This window comes from Magallana gigas, chromosome 10 (genome assembly GCF_963853765.1).
Source record: "Magallana gigas chromosome 10, xbMagGiga1.1, whole genome shotgun sequence".
Classification (NCBI taxonomy): Eukaryota; Metazoa; Mollusca; class Bivalvia; order Ostreida; family Ostreidae; genus Magallana; species Magallana gigas.
In genome coordinates, this window is record NC_088862.1 from 34,871,599 (window position 1) to 34,895,006 (window position 23,408).

General features: G+C 31.5%; 1 protein-coding gene and 1 long non-coding RNA gene across 2 annotated transcripts; both read left to right on the forward strand.

The window, feature by feature from the left end:
• The first annotated feature begins 1,967 nt into the window (after positions 1-1,967).
• Positions 1,968-7,348, forward strand: LOC105328320 (uncharacterized). The gene is made up of 4 exons (XM_066074143.1): positions 1,968-2,470; positions 3,031-3,064; positions 4,959-5,186; positions 5,631-7,348. The coding sequence occupies exons 1-4, from the start codon at positions 2,126-2,128 to the stop codon at positions 5,846-5,848; spliced, it is 825 nt and encodes a 274-aa protein (XP_065930215.1). The 5' UTR covers positions 1,968-2,125; the 3' UTR covers positions 5,849-7,348.
• Positions 7,349-20,002: 12,654 nt separating this feature from the next.
• LOC136272418 (uncharacterized) lies at positions 20,003-23,175 on the forward strand. The gene is made up of 3 exons (XR_010710420.1): positions 20,003-20,438; positions 22,177-22,210; positions 22,629-23,175. It is a non-coding gene; the product is annotated as an uncharacterized lncRNA (long non-coding RNA).
• The last annotated feature ends 233 nt before the right edge of the window (positions 23,176-23,408 follow it).

Consider the following 23,408-nt stretch of genomic DNA (forward strand, 5'->3'; position numbering starts at 1 on the left):
TGTTGTTAAAGTCATACATCAATATCCCTTTACTTTTTGATTTTTTCGTTTTAGGAAATTTTCATTATCAACAAAGTTTACAAAATGCAATTTAAATTCTACAAAGGAATCTTTTACAAACCTTGCAAATAAATTAGAAATAATGAAGGTACTTTTTAGCAAATTATTAGTATTTTTGAAAAAAAATAATCAAACCAAAAAAAAAAAAAAAAAAAAAAATTAAGAATGTTCGCCAAAATGTTTGCCTTTTAAATTTTGCAGCAAAGCTGAATGAATATTACACTTTGGTTTTATATCTTTTTTTTTCTTTGAATCATCCGTCATCAATATTATTTTATTTGATACAATCAATGTTATAGGTAACGGTTTTTGGTCAACTTAAATGTCAAATACAAAGTCAAAGATATACGCAGCTTTTATCCGGGACTCTCGTCACGTGCTGGTGACTTTGTTTCGCTCTAGTGCCAACCAGAAGCTGGTGTTACTTCATTAAAACTGAAATCAAGTCAAAGTCGGGACAAAATAATTCTGGATTTTTGTGAGGTTAAACTTTACGAGCAGGGCTAAATCCATTCCAATCCATTTCGATCCAATCCTGTTAATATTTCCCGACAGTGAGCATCTGTAGGGTCTAACTAATATCATACATTTTCTTTTTATTGATTTGTTTTGAGCAGTTATACCTGTACCTATTGTATAACTGTCCAATACGGTTGGTATAAGTGATGAAATTATGACCTTTTCTTTTTTCATATAGATTTATTATGACATACTGAATTATGTATTTATGAACGTGTCATACCTCGTACACTTGTTTGATTGCCTGTAAATATATCTTGCAAACTTTAAAAAAATAAGACTGTTCTATTTTAATATCAGCCACGTGTTTCATAGGACCTATTATAAACAAGCTTAAACAGACGTTTTAACTCTGCAACGCCGTAAAACTTTTTTTGGGGGAGGGGGTGTGCACCGATAACAAATATTTACTTCTAAATACTGTTACATGTTTTATCATTTTCATTGTTTTGAGCAATGTTTTCAAAAGTTACCGCGGGAAAAGAAAAAACCTGATTCATCCAAGTGAGAAAAAATACCAAACATAGCAAAGTTTGTATTTGATTGCAAATAGTGCACTCTAAACATCACATAAAATGCATTTTAATTAAAAAGTAATGCGATATTTAGTTTCCAGCATGGATGCTGTTGATGTCAATACAAGTGAAGTACTTAATCATGGACAAAGTTTTTATAAAGAAGATGAACTGCTTTTTTTCTTTTAATAAAGCAATGCTTACGAATTTTAGTATGAACTCGAACATCAAAGTTTTTTTGGGAGTTTCAGATATAATATGAAATATCCGAATTGAAAATAGCTGTAATGATTTACAATAATTGGACCACGGGTTAATAAATCTTGCACAGCTTAAATCAAAACGTGTTTCAATTTTTACAGTCTTTCAAAAATTTCATCACAAATTTTGCATAGAGTTTTGGAGTTTCAGAGATCTTATTCAATCAGTAAATAAAAATTAAATCAATTTTAATGAACATATTTTTTTAAAGAAGATTTTTATTTGCCTCAAAAATCGTTCATATTTTTTTTCCTCTATAAATTAAACTGAAAAAAAAAACCCGTAGACTCGTCTTTATTTTTTAACCCCCCCCCCCCCTCCAAACAAAAAGTTTCTGGGTTGAACTGGATCGGTAAAATGTCCAGGAAACTACTCTTTTATCAAAAAAAGACTTTATTCATATTCAATAAAATGGCAGCTCATGACATATTGGGTATTGTCAACCAAACAATTATGATATTCATATGAGAGCATTTAATGTGTTTCAAATTAAATAATTCATTCAGTGTTAAATAAGGAGGAAGTTCAATCATAAAATACCGAAGTTTGGTAAGTGATAATCAATAGCCATGCATTTAAAAACATGCTTGACACTCCATCCTTTGGGGCCACTCTATAAAAAATTAGTTCCTGGTCGCAGTTCTTAGGCTCATTATAAAAAAAATCGAAACATAACATTAGAAAATGCAAAACGTTTCCTCTAATGTGTATGATAATGTTTATACGTAAACTCGTTTAAGTATTCTTCTATTAACAGCGAAGCTGACAACATGCAGCTCCAATTCTTCAATGCAGTCATTTGTATTCTTGCTTTGCTTCACTTCTCAAGGAACCAACAGTCTAGATGTACAACCTTCACAATGTATAAAAAGTTTATTGGGTCACTTCACGATGATCGAACAAAGCCTCTCTGGGAATTCGCGAGTGAATCTCTTGAATCGGCGAAGTATCTATGTGTTCGTCGATGTGAGAAAGACCACCGATGCGTCGGGATCGAGATTTGCTCGATAGGACCAGACTTGTCACGGTGCAGGGGATGTTGTGAGTGGTATGTGATAGACAAAGATGGAGGTTTCCCCAGAAATGCCAACGATGGCTGCAAATATTTTGAACTGGTATGCGCTTTGAATTATATTTTTTCTGTATACAATATCTATCGCGGGGTTAAGAATAATGGAGATTAGATTCTGTTTAACAGTAAACAGATTTGAAAATTGGATTTCCTTTCAGGAACAAACCTTCAGTATAAAGATTTATAAAGACTTCGCAAAACTTATATGTGATAATATTTATTTCAAGATACTTTGAAACCAAATATTTTGACGTATGTAGATTACTTTAAGTAACATCAAACCGAATATATCAAGTGCTGAAGTTATGTACGTTACAAACGGTCAGTGTTGTATTGGCTGTATACTGTAAATTCCTTTGTTTACCCAAGTGCTTAAATCCGCGATCCAGCTGTTTTTATCAAATTGCGACAATAAAGAATCGCGAATGCAGAACTTTTATCCTTATTTCTTATAGTTCTCAACTCTCAAAAAATAATGGCGAGATTCTAAAATCCGCAAAAGATGCTTTTTGCGGTTTTACGCGGGTATGAATTCCTCGCTTGTAAATCTGAATCTACAGTATTTATTTCTGATTTTTAATTTTTTTTTATGCCTATCCACAGAGTAAAGATAGTGCGGAATCAAGAGGGATCAGATGTAAGTACTGTATAAGATAAGCGTACTAAATTATTCTACAATAAAATCTCAAGTTCCATTTTCTGTAATTGTATCAAACAGTAAAAACGGTAACTGCATGTAAGAATTTCCTTTACTTCTCTCAGATTAATCGTTAATTGTTCGTTACTACAGAAACAACCCATAATTTGATTATGTCGGATTTTATTGTATTGCATTGAAGAACCAATGAACAAAAAGTATCATAATCAAAATATGTATTTTGAAAATTTAAGCGTAACGGTGGTGGCAATGTTATTGTTGACAAATGACACGCACGATTCTGATTTCCGAGCGATCACAGACGATACACGACCGATCACGCACGACCCACGAACGATCACGCACGATACACGAATAATCACGCACGATGCACGAACGATCACGCACGATAAACGAACGATTACGCGGGATACACGGACGATCACTAACTTACTGAATTTTTACAATGCAAGAACGCTAACGATAAAACATGCAAAGGAACGTTTCTACACCATTTTACACCATTTAACACGCAAAATCAAAATTCTTTTTAAAGATAAGAATAAAGGAAACGTACAGCTTTCAATTCTATAACAATAGACTTGTGTTTTATTTAAAAGAAGCATGTTTAGTAGCCATGCACTGTTTTATTTTCACGAGTAAACGATACGATAAGATACACATACCAATGAAACTGTTCTGTCTTCACAACGAATATTAAGCTCTTTCTTAAATTAAAGAAAATTAAGTGTAAAGGAAATAAAATGAATACATAGACATCAGGAAACTATTTATTTGATGTGTTGATTAGTTGATGTGTATCTAATCCGATTCCCTTTCGTATTATTTAATTGTGTGGAATGCAGGTAAATTGTTACCTTGTTCCAAGAATTTCGATTTTATACATTCCATATTTCCATAATATAAACTTAATTGATTGAATTCTATTTTATCCAAACAAAATTTTATTTACACAATGTAAAGGACAGGAATGCCTATCGTATTTTCAACTGAAAGAAAAATCAGAAAATAATCGTTTAAGTTTGAATGGGAAATGGGGAAGCTGGACCATTTTCATTCAACGTGTCTCTCATTGTAATATGATTAAGATTATGTGTCAAAATACGATGGATGCTAGAAAAAGACTGATTACAAAATCATGCAAAATTAATTCGACCGATCAAAGGATTAAATGAGTTGTTGAAATACTTACTATTTTACGACGAAAGAGGGAATATGTAAAATAAGATAAGCGCTAGCATGATACATGAATGTAAACAATTGTCAATATTTTTCTATAAAACAGTTTTGAAATCACATTGTTGCGTTGCTTTAAAAACTACTCGTCGTTGTTTTAGAATAAATTCTGACATTCTGTAAAAAAGTTACAAAACGAAAAAACCGCACAATCAGGCACGATCACGTATATTAAAAACGCAAACCTATTTTTCAAATACATCCACGATCCCACACGTTACACGTACGATCACCCATGGTACATGAACTACTTAACACTATTAACTTTCCATCAATAACGTTGTTACCGCCGTATTCCTTCATGAACTACTAAAGAAAGCAACTTAGTTGTATTCCTTTATTAATAGGCATACAAAGTGTATCACTATGCGTGAAATCTATGCACTGAATAAACGAATGTTCATTATGTAGTACATGTATGGTTTTTGTCTTAAACTCGGTAACCACTACAAGTAGTTTTTATGATAAATGGTTTAATTAGGATCTACTCCGCAAGGCAGTTTACATCTTATTGTGAACTTTTTTGTTGAAAATCTTTGGAATAATACACCAACTCTATAAATATGTGAATATTCTAAGCGATAAAGGCACAAATCACATTACACAATAAAAGTTTTTTTTTCGTCTTGAAATACAGTGTCTACAAATTCCAACTTGTTGACAGCTGTAGCTAGCTCTATATACGGTTTGGATTTTGGTCCAGGATGGCCACCATCCAATGCTCTTGATGGATTACACGGCATTAATTGCGAACTGGATAAACCATACATCTCAATCAATGAACCAAACCCTTGGTTAGAAGTGAAATGGTCGGGAACAATAGCAATTCAGAGAATAGTAATCTACAATCGTTTTGATTGTTGTGGTAAGTACTGTTGAACATTGTTCCACAGAAAACCGACACTTTATTTTACAATTCTTCTGAAAAATCAAATTAAGAAAGTATATACATATGTAGATATACGCACAATCAAAAGCTGATTTTCTTTATCATGTTTTCGCTAAAGAGACACATCACCGACATATTTATTCATCACATGAACAACCCTACTTTTTTACTGAAATGATTTATGCATTTTCTTATACACGGTAAAGTATAAAATGATAGCAATCATTTGCTCATATTTTCGACTAGATCACTGTTAGTGTCAATGTTATATCTCTTGATAACATTCTTTGCAATTTGATAGCATCATTTTGATCATATTGAAAATAACCATTTACAGAGCTTGCAAGATAAATTATTTCTAATGACACCATACAAATTAATTACATATATCTCCAAACATCTTGCGTTTTATTTTGACAGGTAATCTATTGGTCGATTTAAACGTCACATACAACAACAACGGGGTAACTGGCATTTGCGGTTTTTACCCCGGTCTCTTGTCACGTAATGGTGATCGTATTCTGTGTTTCTGCCCGCCAGAAGCTCATGCTACTTCAGTAAAGCTCCAAATCCAATCAAAGCCGGATCAAAGAAATATGCTGAATTTGTGTGAAGTTGAAGTTTATAAGAAAACGTAAATCTAATCCTTTTGTAAATCGTTGTTATTCAATTTTTTGATGATGTTTCGTTATTGTTCTTTGTATTTCAAAGACAATTTTAAGACAATTTTAAGACAATTTCAGAAATTACAGAAAATGAAATGGTGTCAATGATATTGTGTTTATTTTCCCATATTCACTTCAGTTCATCAGTTATAGATCAGTGTGCAAGGTATTGTCTACTCTAGTAATTTTCATTGAATTACTATTTGCCATTTTTAATCCAGTAATATATTGGTTTATTAAATTCGTTCTGTGGGATAGAAAAATTGATTGCTCAGACACTGAGTAATCTTTTAAATATGTTTATTGTTTTAAAACAATGTTGTTGCCTTAAAAATTCTAAGAATAAACACCTTAGTCTTAAACAAGTAATGGAGGTCCATATCTTTCTGTCGTCATTGTATTATTAGTAGACTGCACGTCTTAATCCATGGTTTTTTTTTGCTCTTTAGGGTTGTCATTGAATTTTGAAATTTTACAGTCTTAGTATATATAGCTTTGTAACGATTGTAGAACATTAGCCTCTATCGTTACCGTTAATTACAATATCATTATTTATTGTCCGTGAATTTCTTATGAATTATTGATTTATATATTTTCAACAAACTAATAGAGAGTATAATGTTTTGCTACTTTGTAATACTATCTTACAAACTTTCACTATTCATTTGTATATGTACAAAAAGATCTTCACCCCCCCCAACCCTCATTTATATTATAGATGGGTCAATTGCTGTTGATATATTTAAGCAAAAGTTTTTAAATATAATATGCTTAGTGATGCAGCATGCGTGAAAGAAAAGATATATTTTAGCTTTTTGATAGATATAATAAAGTAAATTTAAAAATGGTACATAATGTAGGTTTGCTTGCAGCATTATCAATACAAACACATCGTGAAATATACATAAAAACGTGATGCAAAGCGCCAGACCATCCGCTTTAGGTAGAATGAAAATTTTAAAAACAATAAAAAGTAAATTTTCACATGAAAGTAGTATAAGGAAAACATCTGGATTTGAGCAGATTTGTTTCCTGAAATGGTTAAGATTCACGAATTTTTATTTTTTTTCTCACAAAGAAACAAAATTACGAGAAACAAAATTACGAGATTAAAAGAGATAAACCTATGCATTCTAATATAAAGAACAAATATTACGTTTTCCCTCTTTTCATGCAACATTTACGTGTTTACCTGAAATTGAAAACGAAGCAGGTGATAAACTGTGTCAAAGGTTAATGAAGTATGTCTTAAAACACACCTTTAAATTGAATGATTTAAAAAAAAGTTGGGTTACATTATGTTATTATTTATGCTTAATTCAAACAGAACATTAAACACATTTTGGTAATTTCTCTCACTCTCTCTCTCTCTCTCTCTCTCTCTCTCTCTCTCTCTCTTTTTCCCTCTCTCTCCCTTGCTAAAACCAAGCTATTGCAAACAAAAGTATGACTATTTCATGTTTTGCAAATTTTGATAGTATTTAAAAGGGTGAATCTACGACACCTGTGTATGCACCAACTAAAGAAAGAACTTTGTTTATATTTTTTTTCAAAATGTTCACCTAGGAGAAAAATGTCATTAGTTGTACATTTGTAAACATGCAGTGAAGTTTTTGTTTGTTTGTAACTTTTGTACATCACCGGAAGTAAAGGAATAATGCACGTTATTCTCCATGTTTTTTTCAAAGCTCTTTCGAACAATAGAAATTCATAGAATTTTAATTTTAAACTTCTATCTATATATAGAGCATTTATACATAAAATAGTTGTAAACTCGTCTACCCTGGTTAAATTATGTAAGGTGACAAGTTATGACTTTTTCTGTTTTCATATAGACTTAAAAAACCTATTCATATATGGAGTTTGACATGTTATGTAGCATATATTTGTTAGTCTGTCTATAAAGATATCTTATGAACTGTTGAAACACAACCGTTCTATTCCAAACTTAATCACATTATCCTGAGTACCTATTATGAACTAGCCTTATTGAATATATTACTTGATAAAACAGATCTTTTTTCTGTTTAACGTTGTAAAACTTTGCGCGAAGAAAAATAGTGTACTTGGTAAAACGAGACTAAATATAAATCTGTTGTTTAAAACAAATTAAAGGATTCAGAAGAAAACTAATTTGTACCACTGGTTTTAATTAATTTAAATTAATTTAAATTTAAAAAAAAAAAAAAAAATCAAATCATTAATTTCTATTTCCTCGATATTTTCATTTTGGTACTAGGTATCATTTTGCTTTAGATATAGACTAAATTTCACTAACGTGTGTATTTTTTATTTTGCTCCAATTGTCAATAAATACATGTATTCAATAAACATCATTTTTTGTTTATCATTTTAAATTCCTATTCAACTCGACTGAAGAGTTGTGCAGGTGGGTAAAGTTAGTATATGGGAAATTTCTTGCAAACGATTTCCTTTACTGACATTCTCTTATGCACTAATGAGATAATCCATCTAAGTGCAAATGATCTTTATGTCGTCATAATATGACATTTAACAACGCGGATAAGTAAATTACAGGAAATAAACAGTTTTTGGCAAGGAGATACCCTACTTTATTTAAAAGAGTTTTGTTTATATACCAGACATAAAATTTTACAAAATGATGATATATTTGTACAAATGCCCGTCCTTCGGTCTGTAAGGTTTTATTTGTAAATTTTGGCAGTGGTTTTATTGTTCATCTAACTCTTTCGTGTTATCTAACATCAAATTTGTTTTAAATTCTATTTCATGCCCTTGGGCTAACCTGATTTCTTACAACCTTTGCATTCATTGAATACCCAGTTCTTGTGAGTCACCAGATGGTGGTATTTAAACGAAAATTTTTTTCATGTAAACGTCTATGACATGTTTACACAATTACTTGACTTAAGTTATATAATAAAACATTTAATTCGTAAATGAATCATTTTTATACTAAGCATTTTTTGCAGATTCTTGTACGTTGCCTTAACTCCCCGTGTTACGAGTTGAGTACATATTTTTGTAACACTTGCAATAATAAATAAATTTTACACTTTGTTAATGAATGGATTAAAACTGTTTTCTTATGTCTTGTGACATATCACATACCTGGGAGCGAATAGAAGTGGCATTTTAATGAGATTGCACATTTATTTGAAGTCTCGTTAATTTTCCCCTATAAAATATACAAAAAGGTCTTTGTTAAGCTGGACAATATACGGTTTAGGTGTTTTTATATATGCTGTCAATGCTTCTCATTTATTTCAAATTTATTTCAAAAAAATATAAAATAAGAAAACCCAAATCAATTGAACAAATAAGGAAAATCATAACATAAAGTATTAAATTATAATCATTTCGGTCCTTGGTATCATCTTCATGTAGACAGAAAGATCATCAATTTTACTTGATATGATTATATTTTTGTGTACTTCCGATTTACTCCAAATATTAGAAAATATTCAATATATATCCCTTTTCTTGTGTATCATTTTAAAATCTTATTTAACTCGACTTGAGAGAGTGAACGAGTTGGGTACATATTATTTTTGACATTTGCAAGTTGGTTTTTAATATCAAACACATATATTTGAGTTCCGGTCAAAACTCGAAACTTGCACCCTAAGAGAAAAAAAAACGACCATAAATTTACGACGTTTTAAATCAGAGCCCTTCTCCTCCTTTTGAGTTTGACTGGTTTTGAGCAAGGGGAAAATACAAATATATAGCACAGTGCGTATTTGAGTGCATACATTGCACATTAAACATCACATAAAATAACCTTCAAATGTGAAGCTAGTGCAAGATTTATTTTTCAGCATGGATGCCCTTGATGTCAATATAAGTGAGGTTCCTTATCATTGAAAAGTTTTTTCAACCTTTTACGTAGGAAAAAGATTTGTTTTTTATTTTCTTTGAATAAAAACGTGATTGCGAATTTCAATCAATGAAAATGCAATGAAAACTAATGAACATATTTAAAAAAAAAGAAAATTGACTTTTTTGCCTCCGTATATCTTCATATATTTGTTTCTTCTATGTATATGTTTTTTAAAAAAACCACTAGGCTTGTCTTAATTTTTCTACCACCCCCCCCCCCAAAAAAAATAAGTTTGTTACAAAATGGATTGATAATGTGTCGATGAAAGTATTCTTTTGTTCAACAAAGTCTTCATTCTTATTCAATGAAATGGCATCTCTATAGATAGTGATATATGTGGGTATTGTCGAACAAAAGAGTCTGATATTCACATGACTGCGTTTTGTTTTGAAGAAATAATTTATTCATTGTTAAATAGAAAAGGAAGTACAATTATACAATTCCGAGGTCTGGCTGGTGCAGATCAATAGACGTGCATTTAAAACATGCTTGACACTTCATCCTTAGGAACCATTCTCAAAAAAATGAGTTTATGGTCACAGTTTGTTTTGCACATTATAGAAAAATTGAAACAAAATATTTCAAAATGCAGAACATTTCCTCCCAGGTTACATGATAATGACTATACGTACATTTGTTTAAGGAAACTTTTATCAACAACTAGACCGACAACATGCAGTTTCAATTCTTCAACACAAAAATTTCTTGTATTCTTGCTTTGTCCCAACTCTCAAGCAACCAACAGCCAAGATGTTTAACCTAAATGAAATTAGTGGGTCACTTCACGAAGATCGAGCAAAGCCTCTCTGGGAAATCGAGAAGGAATCTGTTGGTTTGATAATGCATTTTTGTTGTTTCTAAAACCCTACAAAATATAAAGATAGAATCCTTCAACGAAAGTAGACGCACTCGAGAAAGAGAGCAACACCATTTTCTTTCGTCATATATTGTCGTCACTGGAAGCATTATGAGTAATAAAGATCATAAGTAACTGTTGTACATTGAAAATTTAGTTTTGTTTTAGTTTGTAACTTTTAAAAATGAATTTTGTTTACCTTACAACGATTGATAAAGAATTCTACACCTTATATCAGTATCTCTCTTTGTCACGGATGTTAGCGCAAGGGGGTTACTGATGTGGGAGGAAGCCGGGGAAGCAGGAGAGAACCCACATGTCCATCACTGTCGATCATGAGTATCGAACCCGGGTCGAAGCTGTAAGAAGTTAGTGCATTGTCCACTACGCTACCTGGACACTTCTATCTTTTGGTCGTCACCAAAGTAAAAAGTAGAGGAAGATTATTATTCTACAGCAATTCATTAAAAAGTTCTTCTGCCATCTATGCTTTCAGAGAATGTTGAACCTAAGTCGTATGTATAGAGTAGTTAAACAAATACCCATTGTAGAACTATCCAACCCGGCTATGTATAAATGACAACATAATGACCTTTTCTTTTTTCATGTACATGTAGATTTATAATGACTTATTAAATTATGTATTTTTTACATGCCGTACATCTTATGCTTGTTTATTTGTCCCTTAAGATATCTTACGAACTTTTGAAAAACAAAACAATTCTATTTTTTTCTCAGCCACATATCCTAGAGTACCCAAAACAGGTGTAAAACTTTGCTCAGAGAAACTGATTGTACGACACTAATAAAATATAAAAATGTTGTTAGAAAATAATTTAAGTATTTAGAAGAAAACTGTATGTTACCGATTTTTAATCATTTTAGAGTTATTTTCAACAAAAAAAATATGTATATAAATCATTATTAAACAAGTAAGGAAAATTCTATAATTAGGTATTTCATTCCATATGATCATTGTGGTATCAGGTATTATCTCGCTTTAGACAGAGCATAATGTTAACTTATGTGTGTAATTGTTGTTGTTATTTTCTATTTACCCAAATTGTTAATAAATATCTAATTTTGATCCATTTTTGTTTATCATAATGATTGCATAATACTATTTAATTCAAATTGAGAGTTAACGAGTTGGGTACATATTTATCATGACATTTGCAATTTGACTTCAAATATCAAACTCATAAATATGGGGTCACTCCAAGTCCATTTTTTAGTAATGTTTTGTCAAAAATTCACTTGTAAACACAATACTTGATTTTGATAACTAATCATCATAGAATCAGCTCAAGATACCAGGAAGTCACCTAACATTCTTTGTCTAGATGTAACACCTTTGTAAATTAGTACTCACAATAGTTCACGTTTAACCTTAGGATTTGTAAATAAGTACTCACAATAGTTCACGTTTAACCTTAGGATTTGTCAATTAATACTCACAATAGTTCACGTTTAACCTTAGGATTTGTCAATTAGTACTCACAATAGTTCACGTTTAACCTTAGGATTTGTCAATTAGTACTCACAATAGTTAATTAATTTTAAGAAGACACGTGGCTTCTGTTAATGAAACAACTTTATTTATGCATAGTTAAAACCAATAAACACGCACAGTAGCAAGGCTTTTCTTCACACATGTTCACATGCATTCATTTCAAAGACATGAGTGATAAAGCAGCATCAGACATGTACATGTACATGCAGATCATGCGCGGATCCAGAAAAAAAATTCCCCGGGGGGGGGGGGGGGTCCGAAGGATAATTGTGTTTGCCCGGGGGTAGGGGGTCCGAGGCATATTTGCGATAATTTTACTGTGTAAATTTCATTAACTTTCACTTTCCGGTGGAGCGGGGGGGGGGAGTTGGGATCCCTCCGACCCCCCCCCCCCCCGCCCCTTTAGATCCGCGCATGCAGATAATTTTAATGTAAAGTTTTTCAAATGCATGCCTTCAGTTCGCACATATGTAAAACATATATATTATTAACGCACGTGTAACATGGTTTTTAGAACTCATGTTAACCATGTGTTTATTAACATATGTGTAACATGTGGTTGAGATCTACATATGTAAAACATATGGTTCACATATGTTTAACATATGTAAAATCTAACGTATGTTAAACATATGTGATGTTGAACGTATGTTATCACACGTATGTTAACCATGCGTTTCTCAACATATGTGTAATGTACGGTTAGACTTCACATGTGTGTAACGTATGTTTAACGTATGTTGTACGTGTGTTAAGTTCAAACATATGTGAAACGTATGTGGCACAATTAGCTGTGTACTGTATATAAGATTTCATTTATAAATCCCCAAAACTGGATTTGCTAAGAGTCTAAGAGGATTTATTCAATCAATAAAACGAAAACTGAATGAAAATTAAAGATCACATTCATCTTGAAAGGAAAAATAACTTTTCCTTTTATTAAGAAAATAACGTTTTATTTAAGGAATGAATTCAATATTTATTTGTTTTATACCGCGAAGCGGTTTATAAAAAAGCGTAAACTGTTTCAAACCATTTTATATCGTAATATAATAATCCTAATATATATTGAATTCATTGCTTATAATTTAATTTTTTTACTCTTCATTGTAGACAAAAACGGCCATTTGACCTTTAAAATGACGTAGAATTGTACAAAATTCAAACGTAACGTCAGGTGTATTGATACGTTTTTGACGTTATTCTTACTATGACGTAGGCAACATTCTTTATACGATATAAAATAATTTTTTAGCCAATCAGAAAGCGTGTTACAACCAGAATAAATTATTATTTTTGGAAAATTTGCCTCGTGTTTCAACAAATAACAAATGCGTTGCAAAATAGTTTGATAAATTGACAAGAAACTATTTTTTTATTGGGGGTGGGGGGGGGGGGGGGTTGATTTGCACAAATAAATTGTAGTTTTAAAGTACCCGCAGCGTCATTTTTACAAGATAAACGAAAGAATATAATTCATGCATGATGTAATAGGACTAACGCACAATATAGCAACATACGATAATGTTGCGGGTACTGTAGCAGTAAATTTTGCAACTTACATAGTACAATGTCGTGAACTACACAACATGCAGTTAACTTTATAAAGTGATACGGGGATATTGTTGAACAAAACATTCTTATATTCAAATACATATTTTTTTGGGTTTCAGAGAAAACCAATATTCAATGTTAAATGAAAGACAAAGTATGATTATTTATTCACGAGCTTTGGTTGGTGTATCTTTGTACTAGGTAACCAATAGACATTGCGTTATTAAAACATGCAAGGCATATCTTCCCTAGGGTCCACTCGCTTTAAAATTGAATTTCTTATCTCAGTTCTTTTAAAAATATGTATGATAATGATCATAGTTATAATCGCTAAGGAAATATTTATTTACAACAAGGCCGTTGTAACAACGAAAAATGACCCCCGTAGAATAATGACCGGGATCACTTTCTACGTAGAAAACTGACCCCGGGTCCGTACTCTATAACAAGTAGGGTCCTTTTTCTACCGTAGAAAAACAGTACAGACGTGTAGATCTACAACCCCCACATGTTGAAAACTGCCCCCATAGAGAAGTGACCCCTGCTAATAAACTACATATAAAACATAGAGGCGATACGAGTAGTATCACATGTTTGATGAGGGTGTGGTGGGTTTGGTGGGGAGGGCAGCGAAAGCCTCCTAAAAATATGGGCTGAATGGATGATGCACCTCTTGTTTTACTATCCCATACTATCCCATACAGAGTTCATTTTAAATATTAGTTTAAACAAAACGATTTCGGTGTTAATCTTGAAATACGTGTCAGCTTTCCCTGTGAAGTCTCTTCGTTTTTTATGATTATTACCTCCCCTTTTGGTACATCAGGGACGTATGACTTTGGGGAATATGCAGTAGCATGCGCTCGCTTTCTGTATTATGAAATAGATTAATCTCGCGTGTGTTCGTTTTGCTGAATAGACGTCAAAATGAATAGGCAGAAGTGCTTAAACTAAGATATTCCTCTCCTTGTTAAATGCATCCAGTGTTATTGATGGATTATACGGCGATGATTAAAATTTATTGAATATATACTAGGGGTGTCAATTTTACTCGGTTGGCTTAGTCGATTAATTGGAGGCTTTAGTCGAGCGATAGTCGAGTACTCGATGATTTATTTGAAAATGGATGTCCTTTTTAAATCAGATAATGTTACTGTCATATACACCTTAACTTAAAATAAAAAAAAATAAAAACTGACGATAATACATGCATGTACTAGATGTAATTGATTTAACATATATTGAAAAGTATTTTATTCAAATATCCGTTCGAAAATGTCCTGGCTTTTCCTTCTTTTCTTGTGACGCTTACACATAATTGAGCCCCATACCATCGTAATAAGCAAATGAAATATGACCTGTTTAATGTTAATTTAATAAGTTTCCGTGTCTTATAAATAATCAAAGATTAATGATTATAAAAACAAACGCCTTGACAAAATCATTGATTAAATTTTTGATTATGAAAACATTTAATCCAACTGATTAGTGGAAGCAAAAATTGTTTTCAAGTACATGTCTGCTCATGTAATTAAAAAAAGATCAATTAGTAGAGGCATTAAAAATACATCTGGGACACCGATGGAATAGAGTTTAACTTACGGATTAAACTTATCGAGAAAAGAAAACTGCTTTGTTTTGGATTTTTTTTACATTCGGAGCCAAAAAAACTCCCGCATTAAGAAAAAATAAATATTTTTATTAAATTCTATTTACTTTATTTCGAGTAATCGACTATGAAAATTTGGTCGATGATCTGTATGACCGAGCGATAGTCGAGTACTCGAGTACTCGTTGACATCCCTAATATATACAGTTCAGTCGGTTAGCAAAATCCATGGTTAGAAATAACATGGTCCGGAACAATTATTTTCAATCGTATCCAAAATCAAGTTAGGTATTGGTAAAATTCACTTCATATTTTTTATTAATATTCCAAATGTTAATTTTTAAAAAAATGATGAGAATAGATACGTTAGCAAAACTCAGGTTCAAATATTGATATGTTTTGATAGGTCACCGTTTGGTCAACTTTATCGTCACCTAGAGTAACAACGGTGTCACCGATATTTGTGGCTTTTATCCGGGTGACCGGTCACCTGATGTTGATCTTATTCTGTTATACTGACCATCGAAAGCTCAGGCTACCTCAGTAAAACTCCAAATCCAACCTAAACTGGAAGAACATAGTGTATTGAATCTGTGATAAGTTGAAACTTACATAAAAAGTTTTATCAAACTTTTTGTAAATCTTGGTTATTTGATTTTATATTTCATTATATTGTTGTCATTCTCGGCATATTAGAAATGATTTAAAATGAAGTTGTTTCGATAGTAGTGGTTTTTTATTTTTTTTTTCTATATTCATGTTCGTCAGTTAGGTCTATGTTCATCTTTTCGTATCCTCAGTCGTGTTTAGATGAATGACAGATATTGAAGGTTTAAATATTAAAAAAAATTAAAAATAAAGCAATTTAAAAAAAAAATGTACAATGGTAGAAGACTCCATATGTAATGTTTTTATTATAAGCAAAACATGAATACCAACTTATTTTCCTTTTGTATATTTGATTAAGAGTTTTGAGATTCAAACTCAAATAAAAATAGAGAATATTTTTTTCAAGAAAAATATTTCAAAAAGTAAATAAATGGAATCAATGCTTCCCATACATGGAAGCAAAAAAAAATAAAAAATAAAAAATCATATTATTTAGCATTATATTTTACATAATTATTAAAAACTGATAAATATAAGTTATTTTAGATACAAATAAAAACAAGCTAAAATTTACATCAGTTTTTCCCATCCATTGGACCGGTTATTAACATGTTTGTGAAGCTGACAAGAGTAAAATGTTTTATCGAAGTCAAATTCAAACAGTTTTGTTACGTCATCTTTTGTCAAACCGAGTCCAGATAATCACTTATTGTTTTGGAACTCCTTAATAAATAACTTGTAACTGTCCAATAAGTATCTACTTATTAGACTTCTAAAGGTGACATATTAGACTTCTGCAGATAATTGCAGAAAACACAAACTCACAGAAATAAAATTATAGGTGAGAAATACACAACTTATGGTTTCGCAAATTCCATTAGAATTTTCAGCTTTCACGTGCACATAGCGTAGAAGATCCATGGAAATTGAAATTTACAGACCAAGACACGAAGAGAAAATTCTGGCAAAATCAAAATAACATATTGCAAGAATTGTATAAGCATAAATTCTCTAAATCAAAAGTGTACGACTTAGTCTAGCGTCGTCCTTTTGTAAGAAATTGAACACGAAAGATTTCTAAATCAAAACAGTCATTCATAAATTCTTGTATTAATATTTTAATCCTACATATTCAGACCATTCTCTACCGTGGTTTATACAAAATGACCAAAGTGTAAATTCAATCGTTTTGATATATACATGTAGGCGTGTTGTATATAGATATAGCTTCGCTCAAACCAGCCCCGTCTATGGAGTAAAATGTAATGCAATTATCAGTCCCCTACCGGTGAAACCGAGAAGGCTATAGATTTTATCACTGTTTGTCAATAATTCAGTCCTGACTTTGTTTTCAAGATTTTTTATGGTTTTGCAAACTGATAATAAATTTTCAGTGCAGCTTTTCACTGATACTTTTCACAGAAAATATGAATGTTATATTTTTAAACAATGTGTACAGTGGAGCCTCACTTATCCGGACACTTTTGTCCCCAGGCCAAATCGTCCGGATAGGTGAAGCGTCCAGATATCTGAATTGTGATAGTTACCTTTAATATTTATGGAAACATAACTCATTAATTAATTATACAATTAAATATTTTATTTTGGTAGCCATAAGCACTACAAAAAATTTTTTTAAATTAACAAAACAAAATAGTGTTAAAATATTATTTAAGGTATGTTTTTTCCACAGGAAACCAAGCACTACATTCTTCAAGGCAACACATGTACATGTACATAACAATCACTGTATTTAACCGATAATTTAATTACATTCGCATAACAAAGCGAAGAGAAGAAAGTCGGTGTTCCACTTTACGCTGACAAATCTTTTTCTTCAAGCTAGCGGTGATCGCAACTCTCGCTCTCTTGGCCAGTGGTGTTGACATGTTTGAAGCTGCTCAACATTTGATGATTGAAAATGGGTGAAAATCTGTATATATTCCCTTATTGATAATTGTCCAAGCTATTTTTTCATTGACAGAACTTACCCAATCTAATTTTACGTATCCATTTTTCTATAGAGTTAATTGCACCCAAGCGATATTTACAAGTAGCGTGAACACTCATCCACGCCATGTTTGGCATAAATTATTATTACACTGTTAATTGAACACACGATATAAAATTAATGTCTATACTCTGAACATCCCAAGCGGTCTTAATAACTATCGTAAACAGAACTCAAATTATCAAATATTTCATTTCAATTACGTTTTAAAATGAATAGGCGTACGAACGATCTAATCACACTACGATTAATAGAATTTTAATTCAATCAATAGATTACTTTTTAAAACACAAATTAAACAATTTTCATGACATTTTAATCAAACAATAACAGTTCATAAGTTAAATGGCGACAATTAAGCATGTCGCATCCATGGTTATCGTAATATCCTCGGGCGAGTACATAGCGTGACACAGGTGACCCCGATTACCGGACGAAGGCATTGTTTAAAACCAACAACCAGTGTCAGATGTTTTTACACCAATTTGCACTTGCGCATAAAAAACTTTTGTGCCCCCGAACACTTAAATGTGACCGTCCGGTTAAATGAGGTAAAATTTAAAGGAAAACTGTATTATGTGGTAAAATTTGACCGTCCGGATCCGGAACGCGGAATTCCGGATAAACGAGACAAATTATTGTGTAAAAATTCCGTTCTCAATGAAAATCGACCGGAAAGTGAAGCGTCCGGATATCTGGCGTCCGGATATCTGAGGCCCCACTGTATTTACATAACCAATTTTTGAAATGGACTTTTAAGTTCGATTGGATTAGATTAGTGTTCCAAATAAGATGACAGAAGAGGCGACGCGCATCTTACTGTAAAATTGCATCAAACACAGAAATTACCACTCATCGGGTTTGATAAACGTTACTTTCTATACACTGGTTTTAGAGTTGCTGTTTTTCTTTTTACAATTTCCCGTATTCGTAATCGGATTTGAGCTTGACTGGTGTATTTGTTTATCTAAATGGACCCACATAGACCCAAAGATGATGAAGAATAGTATTTAACGATTCGATTTTCATTACTAATTGGGTTTTTTCCCTAAAGAATTCGTTTCTACACACATATCTATCACAAAAACGACAATTGTTTCAAAGCCGGGGAGGGGTGTGCGGTAAATGACATGCTTGTCTTATTAAATAATCTCAGAATGCCTGGATTTGTCATGATTTGATAACCCATGTTCAGAGAAACAGCTCTAGTTAAAAAAAAAACCTACTTAATGTTCGTAGTCTACATGAACCACTTTTAGAAATAATTACTCTCAATTGTTGATCATTTAAACTTAAGGTTGAAAGTAGATAAAACATTTATACTACGTTGTCTAGCTATTCAACTAATAACCATCAATTATATATTTTATTTGCGTTTAAGATCTAAATGAACACAACGTGTGAAATGATTTTGAGTAAAGTTTTTCATTCAACATAAAATAAATCGAAACTTGTTTAAATCAATATAATTTATCAACAAATCGATAACAAGTTTTGCTTACAGTTTTAGAGATCTTGTTTAATCAATGAAAATGAAAAATAAAAAAAAATCACTATACACATTCTTCCTGAATGGTAAATGGATTTATAATTTCTTGTGTCCTCATTAAAATTTTTTTTTTTTCTGAGATTGTTCAATTAAAAAAAATAAGTTAGGTTTATCTTTATTTTTCAACCCCCCCCCCCCCGAAATTACTTGGTTGCAAAGTGGATTAATTAGTTGACAAGGAAACTATTTATTATCTTTTATTTCATTTGCACAAATATAGTGAGGTTTTACAAATGTTTTGCAACTTGCAAAGCTTTGATTCAGATTCCAATGTACCTTTATAAGATTATAAGTTGAAACTTTTTGATATATAAAAAACACTTAGACATTCTAATGAGTGTGTTTATTGAATTTCGAAGAAATAATTTATTCATTGTTAAAGGGCGAGGAACTATCATACAACGCCGAGTTCTGGTTGTTGTAACTTGACACAAGTTGATCAATAGACATGCATTAAAATCATGCCTGACACTCTATCTTTAGGAATTGCTCTCATTGAAATCAAATTTCTGATCACATTTCTTTTAAAAATTATCAATAATTCGAAACAATATATTAGAAAATGCAAAACACTTCCTCGCACGTAGTATGATAATAATCATACGTTCATTAGTTTAAGGAAACTTCTTTCTACAGCAAAGCCGACAACATGCAGTTTCAATTCCTTAAGTTGATAATTGTTTGTATTCTTGCTATGCTCCAACTTTCACGCAACAAACAGTCTGGATGTTCAACCTTTACCATTTATGAAAAGTTTATCGGTTCACTTCACGAAGATCGAGCAAAGCCTCTCTGGGAAATTGAAAAGGAATCTGTTGGTTTGGCTATGCATTTTTGTTTCTCTCAATGTGAGAGTGACCAGCGATGCGTCGGGATCGAGATTTGCACGATACGACCAGACTTGGCACGATGCAGGGGATGTTGTGAATGGTACGTGATTGCCAAAGATGGAGGTCTTCCTATAAGTGCTACCGATGACTGCAAATATTTTGAACTAGTATGTCATTTAATTATATTTTTTAGGTTCTATGTATAGAATATTATATTGCATAGTTTTTTTTGTCTTAATGGAAATCGGAAAACCACATAATGATCTTAAAACTGGATTTCCTTTCATAAAAGAAAATTCAGTAAAATGAATGATTAATCCTGAGCTACTGTTTTTTTTTTTTAGATTATCGGTTATTTTTTGCAATTTATAATCTATTTTGCTAATTTTTACTTTCTCAGTGCAAAAATACAATTACGAAACAATTATTTTCGATATTGTTTGTTATAAGAAACGATTAAATAGGCATGATTACGATTTAAGTCAAATTCTATTTTTCTATTTTTATTGTGTACAATGTTTTAGTATCGTATTTTTAATAAACAACCAACATTTGAGTGTCAGTTATAGACAAAATAGAGAAACTCGCATTTTTTTGTCATGTAAACAAAGCTGGTGCGATTTGTTATTTTCATTGGTTCAATATGCCTGTAGAAGTTTAGTTTCAATCTGATTTTTCTATCTGCTATTTCGTTTTAAACATAAATTTCCAAGCGGCTGTCACATGTAAGCATTTCAATATTCAAAATGTAAACAAAACATAACATGAGCTTTGCTTACATAATAAAGAATTCAAAGCTCTATGTCTTGCTTATATTTTGGCAACTGACACTTAAATTTTAGTTAACAATTAGAAATGCCTTACCAAAACATTGTAAACATAAACAACGGAAAAATAAGTTTTGACCAAAATTGTGACCATGTCCCTCTAAGTTTTCAATTGCAAAAATGATTGACAAGAATAAAAACTATCTACTCCATTTTTTGCAAATTTTTGAAACAGAAAATATCTAAAATTTGCAGTATATCCTTATATATTGTTGTAAACTGGTTGAGAAACAAATCAATGATATTCAGTAGAATCATAGATAATCAACAGGTTTCAATGAATGGTATAAGGAAACTGAACCAGATTTGGTTATGCATATATAAAAATGTCCCACCATACATTAAGTTGACATGCATTAGGGAAAATTCTAGATGCAATATAATGATACATACTTAACATAAAAATAAATGATATCTAATTATAAATGATATATAATTAAGTTCTGTACAATGCTGCATCTTACAACCAAACAAAAATATATTGATCTTATTGTTTCTTAATATGTATTTACATTTTCCAGAGTATTTGTCTGTGATAACACCACGCATCCATTTTTTTTCAATGTATAGTGCAATACATTTCATCAATGACTATTTTAAATATTAAATCGTAAAATTAATGAAAATTATGTAAATATAAGTAAAAAGGAATCATCCTTTGAATGTTATAAGGTGATCAAATACAGTCGGACGTGATGAAATCTATTATAAAGCCCCTCGGGATTTATTGAATTTGATCACTCCCGACCGTATTTGATCACCTCATAATACCTAAAGGAAGATTCCTTATTCCTTATATAAACTATGATTGTAAAATTCCTACTTCATAAAAACACAAACACACAAAAGATGTAAAAATCAATATATATATATATATATATATATATAGAGAGAGAGAGAGAGAGAGAGAGAGAGAGAGAGAGAGAGAGAGAGAGAGAGAGAGAGAGAGAGAGAGAGATTTTCACATCTTTTAAAATTATCAGAGCAAATAGATTCAGTATTAAAATCATGTACGTTACAAATTGCCATTGTTAGTATTGTTTGTATTTCTATTTTAAACTCTTATGTATTTTTATAGAGCAAAGATAGCGTGGAATCAAGAGGATCCAGATGTAAGTAAAGAATTAGATAGCTAAATTTACCGTCAATGTGACATTTTATAAGATTGAATACTTTCATTGTCGATTTAAGGAGGTTGGCACCTGAAATACAAGTAAAGTCATTCATCCAAAAACCATTAAGGTATGAAGATGTGGACTTCAAATAAATGTTGATTTATTTTATTTGTGACATATGTCACGTGTCATATTTTTTAAATAAGGGGCCCAAACAGGAATGATAACTTTACACCTTATTATGAACGTGCTCCTCGAAACCCCCCCCCCCCCCCCAAAAAAAAAAAACCAAACAAACAAAACCGTGGACACAATATTTTGAATTTGAATAAAGATGTCAATATTCCTATTGAAAATAACACTATTGAATTGTACATTGTCCTGATCAAACATTTCTTTTTATCTTGATATATAGTGACTGTAAATTCAAAGTTGTCAGCAGTAACAAGCTCTACAAACATTGATGAGTATGGGACAACCCAGTTAGCATCCGATGATCTAGATGGAGTATATGGCAATGACTGCAATAGAAATAATGTATACAGTTTTGTCAATGAAGAAAGTCCATGGCTTGAAGTAACGTGGTCCAGGACAATAACAATTTGGAGAATAACTAGAGCAGAGCTCGTGGCAAAACCACGAGTAGGTCTTCCGTTGTTGCTGCGGGTTGAAAATTATTGTGATATGGTGTCAAACGATTATAATGACTAAACTTTCAGTTCTGCTTTTGTTATAAAACGTGTTGTGATTGAAAGCCTGTATATAAAACGTGTTTTGAAAAAGAAAGGAAGAAAATGTTATAGGAAAACTATTTGTCGAACACAGTTTGTGTAATCGTTTCAAAAATTCTTTAAAAATATGATGTTTAATGGCGAGTTAATTTTCAAAGGGTAGCAAGCATTGTTATAAACAGTATGTACTCATGATTCATATCAGGAATTGTATTTTTTTTTAACCGAACCCGCCTGCAAAACACGTAACCTTTTCTATGGGATAACTTCTTTATCTAAATCTTGCTAAATTTTTGAAGACTATGTGCAAGTTTAGATTTATTACGTGCTGACAAATTTAGTATTTAGTCAAAATTGATGGCTTTTCTGAACTTTTCTTCATGGAAATGTGTGTCGTCTGATATTATTTAACGATACGACTAGATTTGGACATTCAAAATAATATATAATCAGTTAAAAAAAAG